This window comes from Bactrocera latifrons, unplaced genomic scaffold (assembly GCF_001853355.1).
Source record: "Bactrocera latifrons isolate USDA-ARS-PBARC rearing strain unplaced genomic scaffold, ASM185335v1 scaffold_11, whole genome shotgun sequence".
NCBI lineage: Eukaryota > Metazoa > Arthropoda > Insecta > Diptera > Tephritidae > Bactrocera > Bactrocera latifrons.
This window is the reverse complement of record NW_017534519.1, coordinates 1,314,201-1,333,001: the sequence shown is the minus strand read 5'-3', so window position 1 is coordinate 1,333,001 and position 18,801 is coordinate 1,314,201. Positions and strand designations below refer to the sequence as shown.

The 18,801-nt window shown below is 38.5% G+C and overlaps 1 protein-coding gene across 1 annotated transcript in view; it reads right to left on the bottom strand.

Moving 5' to 3' along the window:
- Positions 1-1,731: 1,731 nt before the first annotated feature.
- Positions 1,732-18,801, bottom strand: part of LOC108972230 — a 55,595-nt gene continuing 38,525 nt past the window's right edge. The window contains exons 6-7 of the mRNA XM_018938756.1: positions 3,814-4,042; positions 1,732-2,414 (exon numbers count right to left, since the gene is read on the bottom strand). Coding sequence (XP_018794301.1) covers positions 2,293-2,414; positions 3,814-4,042 — 351 coding nt within the window. The 3' untranslated portion in view covers positions 1,732-2,292. The remainder of the gene's footprint in view (positions 2,415-3,813; positions 4,043-18,801) is intronic.

Below are 18,801 nucleotides of genomic sequence, written 5' to 3'. Positions count from 1 at the left end.
CAAAACTTGCCTACCAAATTTCATATTTAGTCGAAGTAATTGCGCAAACATAATTACATTCACCGAAGCACCGCAAGCCAAATTGAAAGTGAATATATATTATATATGGTATATATTTATATATATCCTTTAAAGCAGTTGGTCAATTTGTTTTAATGGTCTGCTGTCTTGCCGCTTCTCTTGCTATTATTTGATGCGGGCATATGTATTATTTTTAATATTTGCCTATATTAATTTTTGCTCTTTACTTTCTACTTGATATTTTAATTACAATTGTATATATTTACAGTCATCGGATTCAATTACTTCAATTATGAAATAATTCCAAATAATTATTTGTGGTTTTGATGAGGCAAAGCAGAGGCTGGTATAACAACTTTAGTTGTGAATAAAAGGGGTCTTAGCAATGACCGCCGTTTCCAAAGAATTTTGGAGATTTTTTTTTTTTTTTTTTTTTTTGATTTTACGTAGATGGTCAAGTTGAATGTATCTCCGGACTTAACACTGCACCTAAAAATCTGGCTGAAATATTCTTAAAAGAATAGATGAGACGCTATAATTCGAAGATGTTCATAAACTATGCATGTGAGACCACAAATAAAATGGCAGATTAATTATTGTTTTTTAGCTGATAAGTTTCCTGAGCCAAATAAGTAACTATTTATCTTTTGAGAATGGAAAACTCAAACATTACTGGGAGGAAAAATAATCTAAGTCGATCTTCATTAATATTAAATGTCTAAACTCAAGATCAAGCTTGACACGGAATCCAAAAATATGTTTTTCCTAGATAGTAAAACTTTTTTTCAACTTTATGTAAATTATGATCCAATTATGATCGCTATGAATAAGGTTGTGTTTTGCAACTTACCACGCAAAGGTGTGCTAAACAATTTTTCCCATGGAAAAAAAATGTAAAACGAGTTTGCTTTAAATTTTGTATTTCGAATGAAATCACGGCTTTTAAATCGTAGAATGTATGTCTAAAGTGCAAGAAGTCTAACACACCTTATCACAAACACTTCAATTTTTCACGAAAACGATTATTTTACCGGCACAAAACATTTAGTGAGGACCGTGAATTCTTCGRAAACTTGCCTCACACGAGTTGTCTATCTACTTCTGTTAATGTCTATAACATCGAAAAATTTAAGGAAATGTACTTGTAAATCGTCGTGAGGGCATCAGAAGGGTATGAAGCATATCAAGGCTAGATTTGTATCAAAAGTTCTCAATACGTCGTTTCATTCTAGCATGATTGCGGCTGACTTTTTAGCCAAACACCAAACGAGAGTTTAGTCTCCGCATACGCCAGTTACTCTTTTCTGTTTTTGAAATAAAAAAAATTAGCTTCAGGAGTGCGCCGGGCGCCTTCAACCCATTGACTTATGTAATATATAAAATTGCCAGCCAAACTSTTAGCAAACAGACTATCGAACTTGCTGCTTTTTGTAGAAATTCAAGGAATTCGATTTTGCAAAGAGAAAAAATGTTTATTCACTTGAAATCAGAAAGCGCAAGTTCGAAAGAAAAATAACAAGAGGAGACAGCAGCCATTGCAATAGTGTATTTAATGCATTTTTCATTCTAATTTTAGATGAAAGTAGAAGTTTGGTGCTAGTTGAAGACACAAAGGGGAATTATTTTCCATTGATTAATAAAATAAAGCATAACTGAGCTCAAGGCTCCGAAAATTGAAGCTGAATATTGGCTTACTTACATTGCATTTGATTTTTTTTTTTTTTTGTTTGCTTGGAAAGTTACTTTTGGATCTAATATACATAACAACTTTGCGCTGCCGCTTGCTTACATTTATACTTGTATTGAGTTAAATACTATATGTATAGCATTATGTGAGATAGATATACTCGTATTTACAGTATTTTTAACAACCAAACTTCTCTGCGTGTATTTCGCTTAATTTTATGCAATTTCTACTGAACAAATCAATTTATTGCTAGCACAAAGTATTTCACAAACCTTAACTGTAACTTAACCGTATGCAAGTTAGCCCCTATAGTTCAATGCAGTGTAGCGTATACGCCACGCCGACCACAAAGTCAGCGCATACTCTTTAACACACTCGCTGGCATGCATGCAACAACAAGTCTTGCAGTTTCTCTTCTTCTTCTTTCACACTTTTATTTGCTTTGCACTATTTTATGTTTAGTTTGCCTTTGGTTAACTGTACTTATGCTATTTTGTGATTTATTGACTTCCGTTATTGCGCACGCTTGGGCGTGTGYCGTCTGATGCAGGTATGCCTTAGTGTGTGTGGCTAATTTGTTGCGTTTATGCTCGGTCGGTGCTCAGTACTAATTGACATATTATTGTTAGTATTGTGGCGGCGGTCAGCAGGCGCAGACTGGAGAGGAAATTACCCAAAGGATGTAGCTGGGTGGCAGAACCACGTACTGAAAAGAGAGAATTGAAAGAAAAAAAACAAAGAAAATTAATGAAATTTAGTTATAAATATCGTTCGCTCTGCTGCTTAAAAAGCGATTGCCAGCGGAAATGATGTTACAACGCCAACTATTTGGCTGACTTTCTTGCGGCCCCCKAGTTTGGCTGCTTGACTTCTCGCGCGGAGACACCGTCAGCATTTCAAGTGTCGAGCAATCAACTGCGGATGCACGCAGCTGCTGCCAACGGAAACAACAACAATAAGTGCCAACAGCATTGGCATTGGCAATAAATGCAGTTTTCGGACGCTGCGGTCAACCAAAAATACACACGCACGTCTGTCTGTAAGGGGTGTAAGGGCCGAGTGGTCGGCTGGTGGGCAGCTGGTTTGTATGTGAAGCAATTGCACTTGGCAATCAGCAATGCCGCGCACGTATTGTGCCGTTACTGACAACGTCGGCGTTTGTAGCTCGTAGGACAGAATGTTGGCAGTGAATATGAATRGCGGCAGCATTGAAATTCAAGTCAACGTCGCAGCATAAGACAAAGACAGCAGACTGAAGAGCAAGCAAAAGCTTTGCACAGACGGTGATGATGGAAAGCTGCGCAGCGCGCGTGTCCGTTCAATGCAATTTCGTTGAAATTGTGGCGCATTAAATTGAATTTTTCGGGAGCGAGAAGTTAATGCAGTTTTTGATTTCGAACCGAAAGGAAATGGCAACACGAATAAGCTATGTATGTWTAAGCGCTTTTGGAATTACTTCGCATAATGAGGGAAAGTCGCTCTTGCTGCAATTCAATATTTCGCAATAATTCTTCTTTCATTAGAACTCTGAGCGAATAATTAAATTTTCTATTTAAGAGAGTTGGTTTTGCTTMATTTTTTCATAGCCAAACGCTGAAGAGGCGCTGAAGAGATGAAATCGAAGCTGTAATTGTCAAGAAATCGAAATTGCACCAGTTGTCATGTGCATGCTTCAGAACCTTGCCCTACTCAGTGCGAAGATATTTGAACAAAGTCGAGAAATCAAAATTAAATAATCGTTTATTTCAAAAGGCTTTTGGAAACCGATCGATTTTGAAATTTTATCTAAATATAAAATAGTTCACCTTTATTATTAAACACCTGCGAAATTGGGTTTGCTTAAAGCAAAATGTTCGCTTAAATTCGATTTCGATAAATGCGAAAGTGGGTCACGGAGACCTTATTCAAGTTAATCAAAGATTTTCTCAAGTTCTGCAAATCAGTGTCTTGTATGCTGAACGATTAGTGAACCACTAGAAGGCAAGTCAGTATATTTAATAAACAATTTGAAATTCACGACTCGCACTGGTCTTTTAAAATGCACTAAATTGCAAGGTGTTGAGCCGTTTTCGAGTTTATTTAAGTTTATCGCGCYTTCAACTTACCTAGGAGCATTGCCTCTCGGTTGTCAATAATGCCGCGTCGTCGCTGTAACACGCTCTCCTTGTCGCCGCTCCACAGCACCGGCGATATGCTGGCCAGGCATTTCACGCGCATCTCGCCATCCTGRAAGTGACGTCCATCAACTGTCAACTCAAGGCCGAGCATTGACGTTATGAGGCCATGTTTGTGCACGGTGTCATTGTAGGCTACCAGATAGCTGTCGTCGACCACCTGAAATGCATAGAACAAACACACGTCATACATACACATGCATAATTCATATCAAAGCACGAGCGCAAACAACTGCGCGAGTATGCTTGTGGCGCCACCTGGATGCCCACAGCCCGTTTYAGCGCCGCTAAAGTGAGCCAAACGGTAAATAAAAATGTTGATTGAGCGTTTGCCCATGCGAAGTATAAGCAAGTGGACACGCTGAATGGCTGAGCTAAGCGGCTGTGTGTTGCAATGACGCAAAACGAGTGATTTTTATTTTTAATTAAACGCTGCTAGCCCGCTAATGGCCATGCAAAACMCAGCGATGGCAAAACAGCATTTAAAAATGTGTCACGGCGCAACGGGTGAAAGTGTTGGCAACCCTGACAGCTGTCGCCGGTGATTGKCAATTGCRGAAGGCAGAGCTTCTACWCGCATTTCGATAGAGCATGGGGTTAAGCAATTTAYATGCACYWGGGRCATCGAGCTAACGGCATCGGATRGATGAAATATTTTAATTTACATTTTTTGTTACATTTTRTGAAATAACAATTTAAATAGTTTATATTATTTGTTTATTTATACTCATGTAYCTTTGGCTTTGAGACTTTTAAAGTGTTTAATGCAAGAAATAAAAGGTTGCAGTTTAAGGAGAAATTTTCATGTTTATTTTTAATTTTGTCTTTTAGGATTCCTGATGAGACATTGATAATTTAAGGAAATATTTTAGGAATCAGCCATCTATTCGATGTTAGTCGAAAGAATCATTTTGTCAATAGATGTCGCTGCCGTCGTATCTCCCAGTGCYTCTTCATTCCACTGTCATTTTTTCACTCTCCATCATTTTCAAAACCATTTGTACTAAACAATTTTTYATAATATTAATTTCTACTACTAACATTTCATTTAGTCGTAATTTGTATAAGAATATGTCGCCAATTATACAACTTGTAATTACACATAAGAACAACAACACACACAGTTTTCTCTTTGTAGTACCATTTAAAAAAACAKAGCCCAGATAAACGCGTTCCCTTGTTGCCAACTAAAAAACAGTCGTTTACTTTGTTAACGAACTCAGATTTTATGTTATTACTGTAAGTCAGTGCAGCTTTGACATTGACAAAACCGCAGACCATAGCAGCGAGCGACAACAACTCACATGGCCAATCAGCATTCCTGCCATAGAAGTATATCACGTGAGTAAAGCTGTGTAGGTATGTCTAAAAAAAATACAATTACAGCAGCCGCAAGGGTTCATTTTATTCTTTTACCCATTTTGAATAACTGTTTTTAAAATATATTTGCTTTTGGATTGCGGGAAGGCATAGGTTTCGCTAAAGCGCTTGAGCCAAACGAGATCTGACTGAATGAAAGCTGCGACTTGGTCATACATTAGGCTGTCAAATATCTCCCTTCCACCTATTTGYTCTTTTTTAAATGYTTTATAAAAAGTGTTACAGTAATCGGATTTAGTTCAAATATGCGGCGTTTCGTTCGTTAATATGTTTCCATCTAGACGGCAACTTGAGAATACTCCCCTCGTAGAAGCCACCCTCCATATTTATGAAGAACTGGGACATCCACTTTTACAAGCCTTTTTTGAGATCAACTTTACACCAACAAGGGCGTTCGCCATGGACAGGAACAGATGATAATCACTTGGCGCTATATCCGGGCTATATGGTGGATGCGATAAAACCTCCCAACCGAGCTCCCGTAGCTTCTGACGAGTCGTCAACGAAGTGTGTGGTTTGGCGTTATCCTGGTGGAACACTACTTCCTTCTTGTTGGCCAATTCTGAACTCTTCTGGTCGATCGCCTGCTTCAAGCGGTCCAGTTCACGTAGATGGTAGAATTAAGCCTCTGGCCATATGGGAGCACCTCATAGTGCATGATTCCCTTAAAGACCCACCAAACACACAGTAAAACATTCTGGCTATCAAGCCCGGCTTGGCCACTATTTGGAACGATTCACCGACCTCCGACCACGACTGTTTTCGCTTGATATTGTCGTATGTGATCCTCTAATTATTGGCAGTCACCATACATATCCAGATCCAGATGCTTTTTTCCGTCAAATCATGCGGCACCCAAACATCAAGCCTTTTTGTGTTTCTAGCCTTTTGCTGATGGTTTAAAATGGTTTATTGACTAACTCCTATCTTCTCGACGATGTCACAAGATGCCGGATGCGGGCTAACAAGATGTGTTCCATGATTTGATCGGTATTCGTCGTCACGGGTCTTCCGTGGGCTGGCTTAGCCATGGTGACGTTTTCACCACCGAATCTCTCTAAAATGAACCCCATTTCCTACGCTAAGCGAAACGAAACTACGGAGTCACCCCAATTAGTCACGGAAAACTAAATATTGATAATTTCGAAAAAAATCAAAAACAAAAAGACATTGGCCTYKATGGTATACCACAAAAGCACTAAAAGAARCAGTCRCTCTAAGACCCAACAGAACGTGAAAATAATCGCATATGATGATGGATATGATATGGATGATCTCGTACTGATAGCACTGGCTAAATATCTGGATGACCTCCAGCTTATTATACAATGATATTATAAGTGGTCTGCGTCAATGCTTTGCTACTATGAGTTTAGGAATGGTTGAGCAGAAAACGGAAGACTTACGCACGAGAAGAGGAAGGTGGAAGAAAGGGTATCACTCGCCAGCTGAAGCATCTGGGAGTAATATTGGACTCCAAATTAGTTAGCATAGGGACATAGATTTCCACCTAACAATGATACTGAATGCGGAGAGGACATGGATGCTTTGAAAGCTGTCTGTTCCGATTCCATCGTACCTTAGTCTGTACTGCCTGACGTGTACAAAGTGCAGAGGAGACTCTGAGCACGTATGGTTTCAATGCCGTCGTTTCCCAAATGTAAGGGAAAAGTTAAAAACTTCACTTGGCGGCAGTTTTTCGGTGGAAAATCTTACAGCACTCATGTGTCAGTCCTCTAATAAATAGAAAGCTGTCGGCGGAGGGTCAGCTCTAATTGTGACATAACTAAGCCATATACAGCAATTTAGGCGCCAGTTAGTCCTTATGATAGATGAGACTGAGAGTCTTTCTCTCTCCCATGAAGTAATACTTAATGCGGTGCTTCCGTTAGCGAGATATGAGTTGGGTGTAGGTTAAGTTTAGCGAATTAAAGCTCCGCGTTCTGGATTTCAGTTCTTCCTTTTATTATAAAAAAAATCCCCAGAAGCCATGCGATTTTAAATATTTAGTATGAAACAATTTGACCAAACATCTGTCCCGAGGRGCATATTATTATTATTTATATTACATAAAATGTTGTTTACTCAATTTCTTACATATTCTCAAGTTCATTGTGTTTCCCTTTCTCAATTTCTCAAGAAGACTAGCACGCTTTGCATCTTCCTGCTCGAMAAATCTTCTCCTGTCATSAGCATCTGGAAATTGGCTTGAGCGCACACGGCGCCCGCAAAGCACACGCCAGTCTTACCGACATTGACRCAGAGACAATTTTCTTTCATAAATATTTAAACAGTAAACTATCGCAATGGGTTTTCACCAATTTTCCAGACATTTTAGCAGCACAGCAAGACGTTGCCAGCCTGCACAGCGTTGGACCCGTTACGGCGGGAGACCGACAGCGTCAAACCAAGCAGCGCGGTGATAATCTCCTCGACTAACTYACTTTSCTTGCCTGCCTGCGTCGTCGCGTGTGTTGTTGTTTYGCACAGCGGTTTTAGTTCTTCTTATTGTTAGAATTTAGTGCTCCATTTGCAGAATATATTTGCATTCATGCCAAACTACTCGGCCAAGCTCCAAGCCACAAGCCTTTCTCACATCTTCGCACACGACCACAAACACAAGCACACACATGTGCTTCATGCAATACAGTGTTTGGCTGTGTTTGAAACAAATTAAGCAATGCACAGCCGAAGACTTAGAAAATTAGTGGCATGAAAACAAATCGAGTCCATAAAATACCTACATATGGGCCGCTGCGCTGCAAACCTCAATGCSTTCTCGGGCGCTGAATTGCTGCCAAGCAACACATGTGGCTGCTGCTTTAAGGCGAAGTGCAAGTTGCAAGATGCAAGAAGCACTCAACAAAATGAAATCTGCGCTCATTCACATTCGCCTCGCCTCGAGTCAGTGTGTTTGTGTGTGTGTGTGTTTGCGCTCCCTTATATTCGCAAGCGCACGTGTGTGGCAAGTAAACGAGTGGCGGAATGAAAAGGCGATGCGGAAGTATTCATTCTCGAGTTGAATGCGATTTTCAGTGCAAATAAAATCTTAGCGAATCGCGCTGTGTAAACACTGGAATGTATGCTGACAGTCAAACCGTTGAGTGTTATGGTGTTTGCGGCATGCCACCATAACAGAAAGGCATTGTGCCACATCAAATGCAATCTCAACGTGTGCAGGTGTTGCAGGGTGTTTATATATGTGTATGGTTTTGCCTTCAACTGTTTTTTACAGCAACTGTTGGACTTTATACCGCATTTTATAATCTGAACACTTCCAAATRGAAAATGCTCAAAGTGCAGGCTTTGCTTTAAATACGCGGAAAYTCCACCAAGTGGTTAAAATTTCATGACAACAAAATAACAGTATTCATATTTGTTAATTTCAAGAGTGACGTTTTAGATTTAAATTTTTACCGCAGATTTTTGAACAACTTTAAGAAAATCTTATTTTCCAGGCATTTTTTTTCAATACAACAATCAATTCCCCACCGAATAAGCAAATTTCTCACAACAAACTGCCTTTTGTTGCATGCTACATGATGCACAGTTTAAAATTCCGTTAACTTCACAATCGCATATCTCACCATTTCCTCCTACAACAAAATGTTAAGATATTACGTGTGGGACATGTAAATGAAGCAMGGAGTTCTTATGAATCGGAATATAGGTCATCGGAAAAAATTTCTTAAGAGCGCTTAACTAATGCCAGCAATTACTTGTCAGCATATGTGCATATGTATATATTCAAAASCAATTATAATTTAATTACAAAAAATCACWGATGGTCCACWTTCAAAGRTTTTCACGGATRTACATTATGGCAAAAAAGCACCCGGAAATTGTAATTTAAATTCCCCGGCTAARTAATATTTCAAAAAAATKTATTTTGCTGAGTTGGTAGGACTAGGACTGTCCATAACTRCTATACCAAACTAGTTTCCATACAGCAGCTGCYTAAGTCGGTACACCTCAGTATCGCGTTGCGAGTTCTACAATGGAACAATATATATACCGAACAAAGAATTTATCTCAAAYTTTGTATTTCGAAACGAATTTCGTGTGCGGAATCATTGCGTATGCTATAAACGGCTTACGGTGATTCAAAAACACAAGATTACGAGCGGTAGATATCCCTCAAATACGRTCGAGAGATCGTTGAAGACATGCCTCGTTCTGGTCGACTTTTGACCTCTTCAACTCTTCAAAAAAGTCAAAAAAGAAAAGGATATGGTGCTTGAAAATTGTCAGGMAAGTGTTAAAGAGGTGGCAAGAGAGCTCGATTTCTCTCGCTAGTCCGTTTGAATAATTTTCATGGATATTTTGGGTATGAAACTCGTTCCTGCTTGGCACGTCCCAATAAAGCTGATTTATTTATTTATTTTTTTTTTTTTCAAAAAGAATACTGTAAACAGGTTTCCTTGGACATGCTTTATCGTGCGAGTTCCGATCACACACTCAAGGAGAGCATCACGACTGCCAATGGGATATGGATTTATGAGTTTGACAAGCAAACAAGTTGACAATCATCGGAATGCACGGAAAAAACGAGCCAAAACCAAAAAAAAAAAACATGGCAAAGTCGCTCAAAAATCGAGGAGCTGCTCACTGTTTATTTTTTTTTTCGATATTCGTGGATGTACTATTGTGATTTTGTTCTGGAAGAACAGACCTTTGATGTATTGAGGCGTTTGAAGGAGAACATCCGCGTACTTCTTTGTCGCAATGCATATCTTGAATGAAGTCAGCTTCCATAAATGCTTCCATAAAGCCCATTTACTTAAAGCGGTTTTGGAAATAAATAGCCAAAACATTCTGGTAATCTACACATTAATAAGGCGAGTTAAAATTTTACATTTTTCTTGACCACTAGTATTGCTGCCTATTTATTACTYATTTCAACAATGTTGCTGTGGGTGAGTTGGCGCCTGAGCAAAGCTCTTCCAAACTTTGCTTTAATTTGAGTTTTTTAATAAAAAAAAACTAGAAGTACGTGTTTGATAGGGGTCTTCTGGGAAATGTCTGCATTCGTTGGTATATTTGCATGATTCTACACATGTACCAGTGCCGTCTATTTTACACATGGCCATCACATGCGAACACAGAAACTACCAATTTGTACTGTTTCCCCATTTTATATTTCTCAACTTGTTCTTGTTTTTGTGAGTCATGCAAATATTTAAATGATGGTTTTGCGCTGAATGGCTGCATGCTTATCTGCATGAATGCCTACCGACTTGTGACTGCAGYCCCAATACACAAGTGAGCGGTAAGGATTGGTCTGGGCTGGTCTGGGAAGGAGTGAATGAACGAACGCGAAATAAGCAAATACATTGACTTCAATTTCGGGTTGGTAAATTTAGTTTTCAGACATGCAAATGGGCGGCTATCAGCGGGAATTCAAATGCGAAATCGTGGCTACAATGCTAGCGGTGCTCATTCGGGGCATGCACACGCCAAAATGGGTTAGAATATAAATATGTAATGGGCACACTCACACATGCTTGCTGAGGCGTAAGCGTACACGAGCGACAAAAGTAAACAAACTAGAGAGCGTGCCTAATCGTACTCATTGATTTTTTGCTAACATTTAGCACATATGGCTGTGTGGTGTATGTGGCACTGTATGCGTGGGGCCCATTCAAAGCACAGGCCACTACGGTGGGGATCATGATCCAGCGGTATAGGTATGCGGTAGTTTTTTGATCTATGAATAGTTCTACTAAATGGTATTTTTGGAAATTCATAAGCGAGTAGATTTGCAAATGCTATTGAATCGCATTTGTACCCGCATTCATCCACTCATAGCTGCGTAAGTGCCTGTGTGGGCATGCGTTGGATATAAATTTGGCAAAATTTCATGCATTTTCGGTTAGATTGAATGCGGCTGCGGCCATGGAACACAAGTGCTGAAGCCATTACACACACATTAGCACACGTATATTTCTCAGCAGACACTGCAGCTTGGCAGCTTGTGGCGCCATGGGCAAAACGGAAGCCAGCACACATATGGCTTTATGACGCAGGTGTTGCATGAATGCGTTCATAACCATGTTTCGTATTCCACTTGCAAATCGCCACCGGCAGCAGCACGAATGTCTGTCGACTACATGCCAGAGATTTGCTTCATTACAACCCTTTGCCACAATGTTACGCATACGACCTGTTGTACCTGCAGTGCCAATCTTACGTATGTGTGAACTGCCTGTGCTGCATTTGACCTCAGTGTTTTTGYATTTGTTCCACAAACAGACTCAGCCACTAAATACCCATTTAAATGATAAGCAAACGCTCAGCTGCCTCTCGGAGCAAAGTCAATGGCTAAGAAAGGCAACGTAAATTTAACTACAAGCACTGACTTGAAGGTGGCTGCAGAAGGTGAGCAAATGTKGGCGGTGATTTGCATAGAAATTGCTTTTACAGTTGGTGAAGTTGGCAAACGGGGAGTGGCGCTGCGAAAAGATAATTGAATGAGAATCTTGCCACTGATCGTTGTTGAGCTGTGGCACACATTGACATATGGGCACATGCGGCAGTTTGTGGGCACGATAGTTAGAAAGCTAAAAGCTAGTTGATGCACGGGCCATTAACCTAAGCGAGCTCAGCTTGGCTCCTAATTTTTCAAAACAAGAAAATATATTTCCTTAACTGGTGMATTTTTATAGAATAAAAACGTTTAAAAATATGCTTATCTTGATTTTGACCAATTGCATGACAGATTTTTCTTATAGTGGTCCGATATCGACGTGTGCTCAACATTTTTTTACTCCAATCATCCCAACTCTATTAAAGTTACTAGATTTTATTGTGTTTGTTAAACCTCCACTCATCTCAGAATCTTCCGAACCAATTATCAATACAAGGAATTAAGTGATTCTTGGAATCAAAATTGGGAGCTTCTTCGCACGCATATCTGGGAGGATATTTGTATGTGAATGCCAAGAAAGACAAATATTTTTACTAATTATAGTGTGTAGCATTTATTGGGTAGTCGGAAAAGTACTTTCGCATTTTGTCAAYAGATGTCGTTGCAGTCGAATATCTCCAGTGCTGGCAATCACAGTGCGTCATTAAATATAGTGTTGGAAAGGTGAAATTTTAAGCTTAATTTAACAAACAAAAAAAAAAAATAAATAAATATCGGGAAAGTTTAGAAAAAGTTACAGCTGTTCAAAACTGAGTGAAAATAATGAAGAAATTCGCTACATTTTGAAATTTTTGAAATAAAAAAAGGGAAGAATGCCACGCAACCCACCAATGGAATTTGTGAAGTTTACGGGTGCAAAGCTATATCAGTTCGTGTAACACAACAATGGTTCGCCCCTTTCCGTTCTGGAAATTTCGATGTGAAAGATGCACCTTGCTCTGGTCGACATATCGTTGAAAAAGTCAATGAAATTATGAAAAATATAGACCAGGACCCTCACGTAAGCAGCCATGATATCGCTAAGGAACTTAACATTCATCATAAAATGGTTTTGAACCGTTTAAAAAAGCTGGCTATAAAAAGAAGCGCGATGTGTTGTGTACCAGATAGATTTGTGTGATTCTTTGCTGAAACTAAATATAATCGAACCATTTCTGAAGCATTTCTGAATGGTAACAGGAGATGACAAGTGGCTCAAATACCACAACAATGAGCGTAAAACATCATAGTTCAAACGGACTGAAGCTTAACTTAAATAGTCGCAAAGCTAAAATTGACGCTTCGAAAGGTTATGCTGAGTGTTTGGTGGGATTGGAAAAGAACTGGGCTGTTCCTGGTAGAACAATTGAATCGACATTTTACTGTCAACAACTGATGAACCAGAACTGATCAACAGAAAGGAATTACTCTTTCGTCAGGACACACATCTTTGATGACTTGGCAAAAACTGGGGGAGCTTGGCTAGGAAGTTTTGATCCACCACATAGTCTTGACCTTGCACCGTTAGGCTACTATTTGTTTCGGCCAATGTAAAACTCTCTTAATGGAGTAAAGTTGACTTCAAGAGAAGCCTGTGAAAATTACTTGTGGCCGAAAAAGCAGAAAAGCTTTACACTGATGGAATAATGTTTCTAGTGGAAAAATGGCAAAAAGTAATCGATCAAAATGTCACATATTTGGTACATTAAAGTTCATTATAAATATAAAAAAATAAGTTGAAATTGGATTAGAAATACGAAAAAACTTTTTCGACTACCCAATATTTCATAGAAGAAAATTTAGCTTTAATTACAAAAAAATTCTTAGCAAGGGTATAAATTACAAATTTCTTTTGCAAGCTTCCTGGTTGCTCAAATTTTGAGAATTTCATAATATTTGATATATTCCAATACTTTTAATAACATTTACTGCTAAATTTATGAATTAAAACATATTAAAGTGAAAAAGAAAAAATAACAACAAAAACATTTACATATACATATACAATTGAAGAGTAACGGTAAATGCAAATATTGGAGTAATTAAGACGTAGTAAAAACAAATGAAAATTCTTAAGTTCGGAGCTTACAAGGATGAATGAACCAAGGCGTTGCAGTACATGGGGCCACATACAAATATACAGATAGCTCGGTTSAGAATACACACACACRCACACACATACCATACARCCGATTAATAAGTAACGAATGGCATTCAGAAAGAATGCTTGAAATGTAGGTATGTGGRTGTGTGTGTTTGATATTCGATAATTCAATGTTCATATGTGCTTTAGTCTGTANCTGACAAGTTATTACTCAACCAAATTGCATTTGATTACAAATATTTGCATAAATTCTTSGTGAATGCACAAACAAATCTTTCAATTGCAAACGAACGAGTTGAGAACTCGAATGTGTTATAATATTTGACGAAGACACATGTATGTCTGCACTTTTCATATTTATCCATGTTTGTATTGAATTCAGCACCTGACTAAATAAATTCAACATTACCGTTATTTTGCATTTACAATGATGAAGTGACAATTTAATTAAAAAGCACAACGCTGCAATATTTGCTCATTCACTTTGAAAAGCCGGAAAGCGTTGTGCACGAAGGGTATTACCGTTATGCTGTCTGCTGGCTGTTGATTGCTGTCTATTGTCTACCAGGCGGTCCGCTTGAAGGCGAGACACGCCAACACAGCTCAGCGTAATCAGCAGTCTGGAACTTATATATTTATTAGAGGTTTGAGGTTATGTCTCAAATAAACGTTTCTAGGGTTACTAACATACATAAATAAGTTTCCAGAATATTATGTCGCTTATGTCAGGCAATTTGTCGGTGAAGAAGGTGTTAAGAAGGAAAAAACGTTAACTTCGATTGCTGAAGACCCTTCATTATTCATATTTGTCATAGCAACTTTATGATAGGTTCTCTTATAACTAAATCGGAAACAAGAGACCAAAGGTTTACCTGCAACGGAAAACGCTTTGCTAGTTATTTAAAWCCTTTTAAGTCGAATAGGGTTACTTAATAAGAAGAAAAAATGATTTATGAAGGTTTTCGTCTTGATWTTGATTTTGKATGACAGTTTTTGCTAASSTTATTCAAAATTYTCGCARCCAACTTYACRCTTAACTGTATGGCTTGTTAATAAAAACATTCTTAAACTCTTTGACTTCGTTCTTGTTTGGTCGAAGATGGAAGATGAAAAAAGTGGTTTAAAAAATTTCGAACTTAAGAATGCACGACGTCCTAGAAGRACGCATGAAGCCGAAGTGGATAAAATAAAGTGTTTGGCGTATCCAAATAGAGTTAATGTCGAAGCTCGGCTTATGGGTTTCTCATGTTCTTATAGAACGAAATTTACTTCATCGCATTAACGACTGTGCTTTGCTAATGAAACGTTAAAAAAGAGATCCATGTTTGAAGTGTATTCTTACTGACGACCAAATACGTGTTGTTTACAAGAAAGTAAAGCTCAGGAGATCATGTCCTCAAAATAATAAATTGCAAGCGGTTGGACTTGAAGTCGAAAGTTACCAAATGAAAATGTTTTGTCGTCTGTTTGGTGGGATTTCAAAAGGATCGTTTMCTTAGAGCWTTGCCCGACAATAGCACGATTAATTCTGAAGTGTATTGTGATCAGCTGGACAAATTGGGTGATGCACTCAAACAGAAGAGACTAGAATTGTGCAGTAGAAAATCCGTAATGTTCCATCAGGATAATGCAATARCTTATTCAAGTTTGAAAAGGATGTGCTACCACCACATTCTCCAAGTCACCACCTTCGAACTATTTCTTGTACTTCTTCTTCTTTTTTCTTGTACTGGTCTCTGCAAAATCTTTTGGATGATAGAACCTTCATCACAAATTAGGATATCTAAAAGACATTTTGGTTACAAGAATCAACAATTTTATGAGCCGATCAATCAATCACTTAGCCAAAAATGGCAAGAGGTATGGGATAAAATGAAAGATATATAATTTCATAGAGTTTTTTATTACACAAAAATTGTATCTAAATTTCACTAGAAAAATTAAATGCCTTACTGAACGACCCAATAAATGCTATTATGGTAACATTTGAGCTATTATAACCTGTCCAGGGTAGCAAAACATAACAAATAACTAATATTAAACAAACCTTTCAAAATAATACCTGAATTTCGCTAAGAGTTCTGAGAAGCAGTAAAATCTGGTCTTAGTTTTTAATACTAGAAGACTCTGAAATCGTGCTTAGAGAGGATTCTCTAGTCTTTACTTCTACATCACCTTTTTAACCATAAGACAGCCAAGTTTTTTTCTTAATTATAACAAATACAAAGAGAATACTCTACGCTTCGCTGAAGTGGTTGAGAACAAGTGAATGCAAATTGAATAAAGAGCGCTCTGCCAAACATGTAAGCGGCCATGGCGGATGGGAATCGCTGGCAGTGCGATTACATGCTCACAAATTTAATGACATCACGTTCATCATGTAAATGAATAAATTTAATTAGTCAACTGCTGAGCACAACCACATACATGTGTCACATGACTGCGCCGCGCATGTCAGCTTCCTTTGAACCGAAATTTAATGGAATTTGGAAAAATTAAATTGTCTCAACTGCTAGCGGCAATTGGTGAGCCAACGATGCGAGGCTCCGATGCGCTACAAATGAGGACAGCCAACAAGCGGCGACCACCAACAAGAGCTCGAGATAAAGACCAAATATATCACATTAGCAGACATTGTAGTACACTCTGCGGCGCCGGTAYAAACTAATACTCTTACAACAGCCAAATTAATTACCATGATGTAAATACTCGTATGGGATAGTAAGTGCGGAAACGCTCCAAAAAGAACTGGGTTTTACAAGAAGTTGATTAACTAAATAAAGCCTGCTAGTTCTTCCAGAGCATCTGTTGTCTCATTGTACATGTTGGGTAGTCGAAACAGTCTCAATCTCCCAGTATTTCCTTCACGGGAGTTTGTTGTCATTTATAGCATGTTTATTCGGAATAAAGGCGGGAATGACTGTAAACTAAACGTAAAAAATTATTAAGTCACTGTTATTAGCAGTCATCCTTCTTAATTGACTTATCAAAAGTACGCACACTTCTTATCCAACCCTGCTGGGTATCGCTAGCTGGCTTCTGGAAAGCGCATGTGACCCGTTCAACCACCGCGTACTGTCACTTCGCTAATAAGACACTGCAAGTCATCGACCAAACACAACCATTAGCCTTTCCACTAGCACTACCCGGTCACAAGAGCTCATTTATGAAGGCAAATATGTATGTATGTAAGGCACAAGTAAGGCTTCTGTCTACTTACTTTATGTCTGAGATAAACGATCAAATGTCTCTGCCACACTGAGGCGGCTGCCAGTCACCTTCTAGGTAATTTGTAATGAATCTAATGCTGGAACTTTGTCGAGCACGTGAGCCAACACATGCCGGAGGGCCTGATTGTTGTGCTGAAGCTTGTTTCATTTGCAATATGTATATATGTTGCGTTGCTGCAAGCCGCTGCAAGTGAAATGCGTGTTGCATACAAATGGTGCTCATTAATTTCCAGCGGTAATGGCATGTGAGGCTCTATTTGATGTGCATTATTATTTATGCGGCTTTATTAAGATTTCTTACATGCTCAGTGCAACATGGCGATCTTCCTTGGGCTACAACAAACTTAAACATACAGATATGAACAATATACACAACATATATTTAAGTTATGCATTATTGTCGACCGATTTGTAAGACATTAGCATATCAAAAATCGGAAGATTTGTGAATATAACATAATATATTATGTTTGTTATTGCTTTGCCACGCTGCTCCTCAGCTGAGAAGCCTCACATTCACTTTTGTTATTTGCTTTATTGATATTTTTCACATCTTTACAAGCCTCCTTTGACTAAATAATTACATTTAAGAAATTCTAATAAATCTTCCAGCAAAATTACACTTTGCGTTCCAAAGCAAATTCAAAATATATATATAGCAATGCAGCAAAAGGATTTGTACTCATATTCACAACGGCACATATTAAAGTGCACACTATTACAAAATTCACAAACAGGGCCTTTTAATACCTAAAAGTTGTAAATTACTCTAGCAAAAGAAATTAAAAATAACCTTCATGGTTCGGATTAGGTAGGTATATACCACTACCGTGTGATAAGCCTTCTTAACATCGCATATCGCGATGTCAAGGATTAAAGTCCACCGCCAACAAACTGTTTGGACCTTATTAGTGCGGCTTTAGGTCAGGAAAATCAAAAAGCAAACAGATATACACCAAATCTTGGAAAAGACCCATGAAAAGAGAATCGACACGCACCATCTCTTAATCGATTAAAAAGCTGCTTCTGAAGGCACGCAAAGGAGCTAACTTTGTGACGCGTTTTGAATTTGCTAAACCCGCAAAACAAAAGCTCTGTCAAGATTGTGAAGTACCTTTCCGARCCGTTCGATATCAGACGATGTTTCAGACAAGGTGACTATCTTTCGCGTGACTTTTTTAATGCAGAAGCTGCAGAATATCTCATTTGATGGAAAGAGCTCCAGCTCTGAAAGTATTCGACGCAGTATCCTACGGGGGGGCCAGAACAAGAGCAAGATCTCCACACCGTTGGAAAGACCATGTGGAGAAGCGAAAAGGAAAAACGGKTAGCGCGCTGTTGTAAACTCTCCAATAAAGAAGAAAAAGTTTGATCTSCGTATGTCAATAATGATAAAATCGAAGAAGTTAAACAAACAGTGTTTAAAAAGCGTCGTGTTGGCATCGGAGAAATAGCAGCGGATCTCTAAGTCTGAAATAGATCAACTCAACTCATTTTGTCTAATGTTCGCGATATCAGGCGGATCAATGCTTGGCTGAGTTTTTTGCAAAAACGTCATCAAGCAGAGGAAAAGAGATGCTTGACAATGTAGGTAAGGATTCTACACCCATAAAACACATCATTAGTGCTGACGGTATGTGTGTTTATGAATATTATGGCGAACGAAGAGCACTTTAAATTAGATTTTCCATTAATTATGCAACTTCAAGTCTAAGTTTGGATAGTATATTRTGATAAAGAGGTCCATGAGTTTTATTGACCTAATAGTACATAGTATACTTAAAATCTCCTTTGAGATC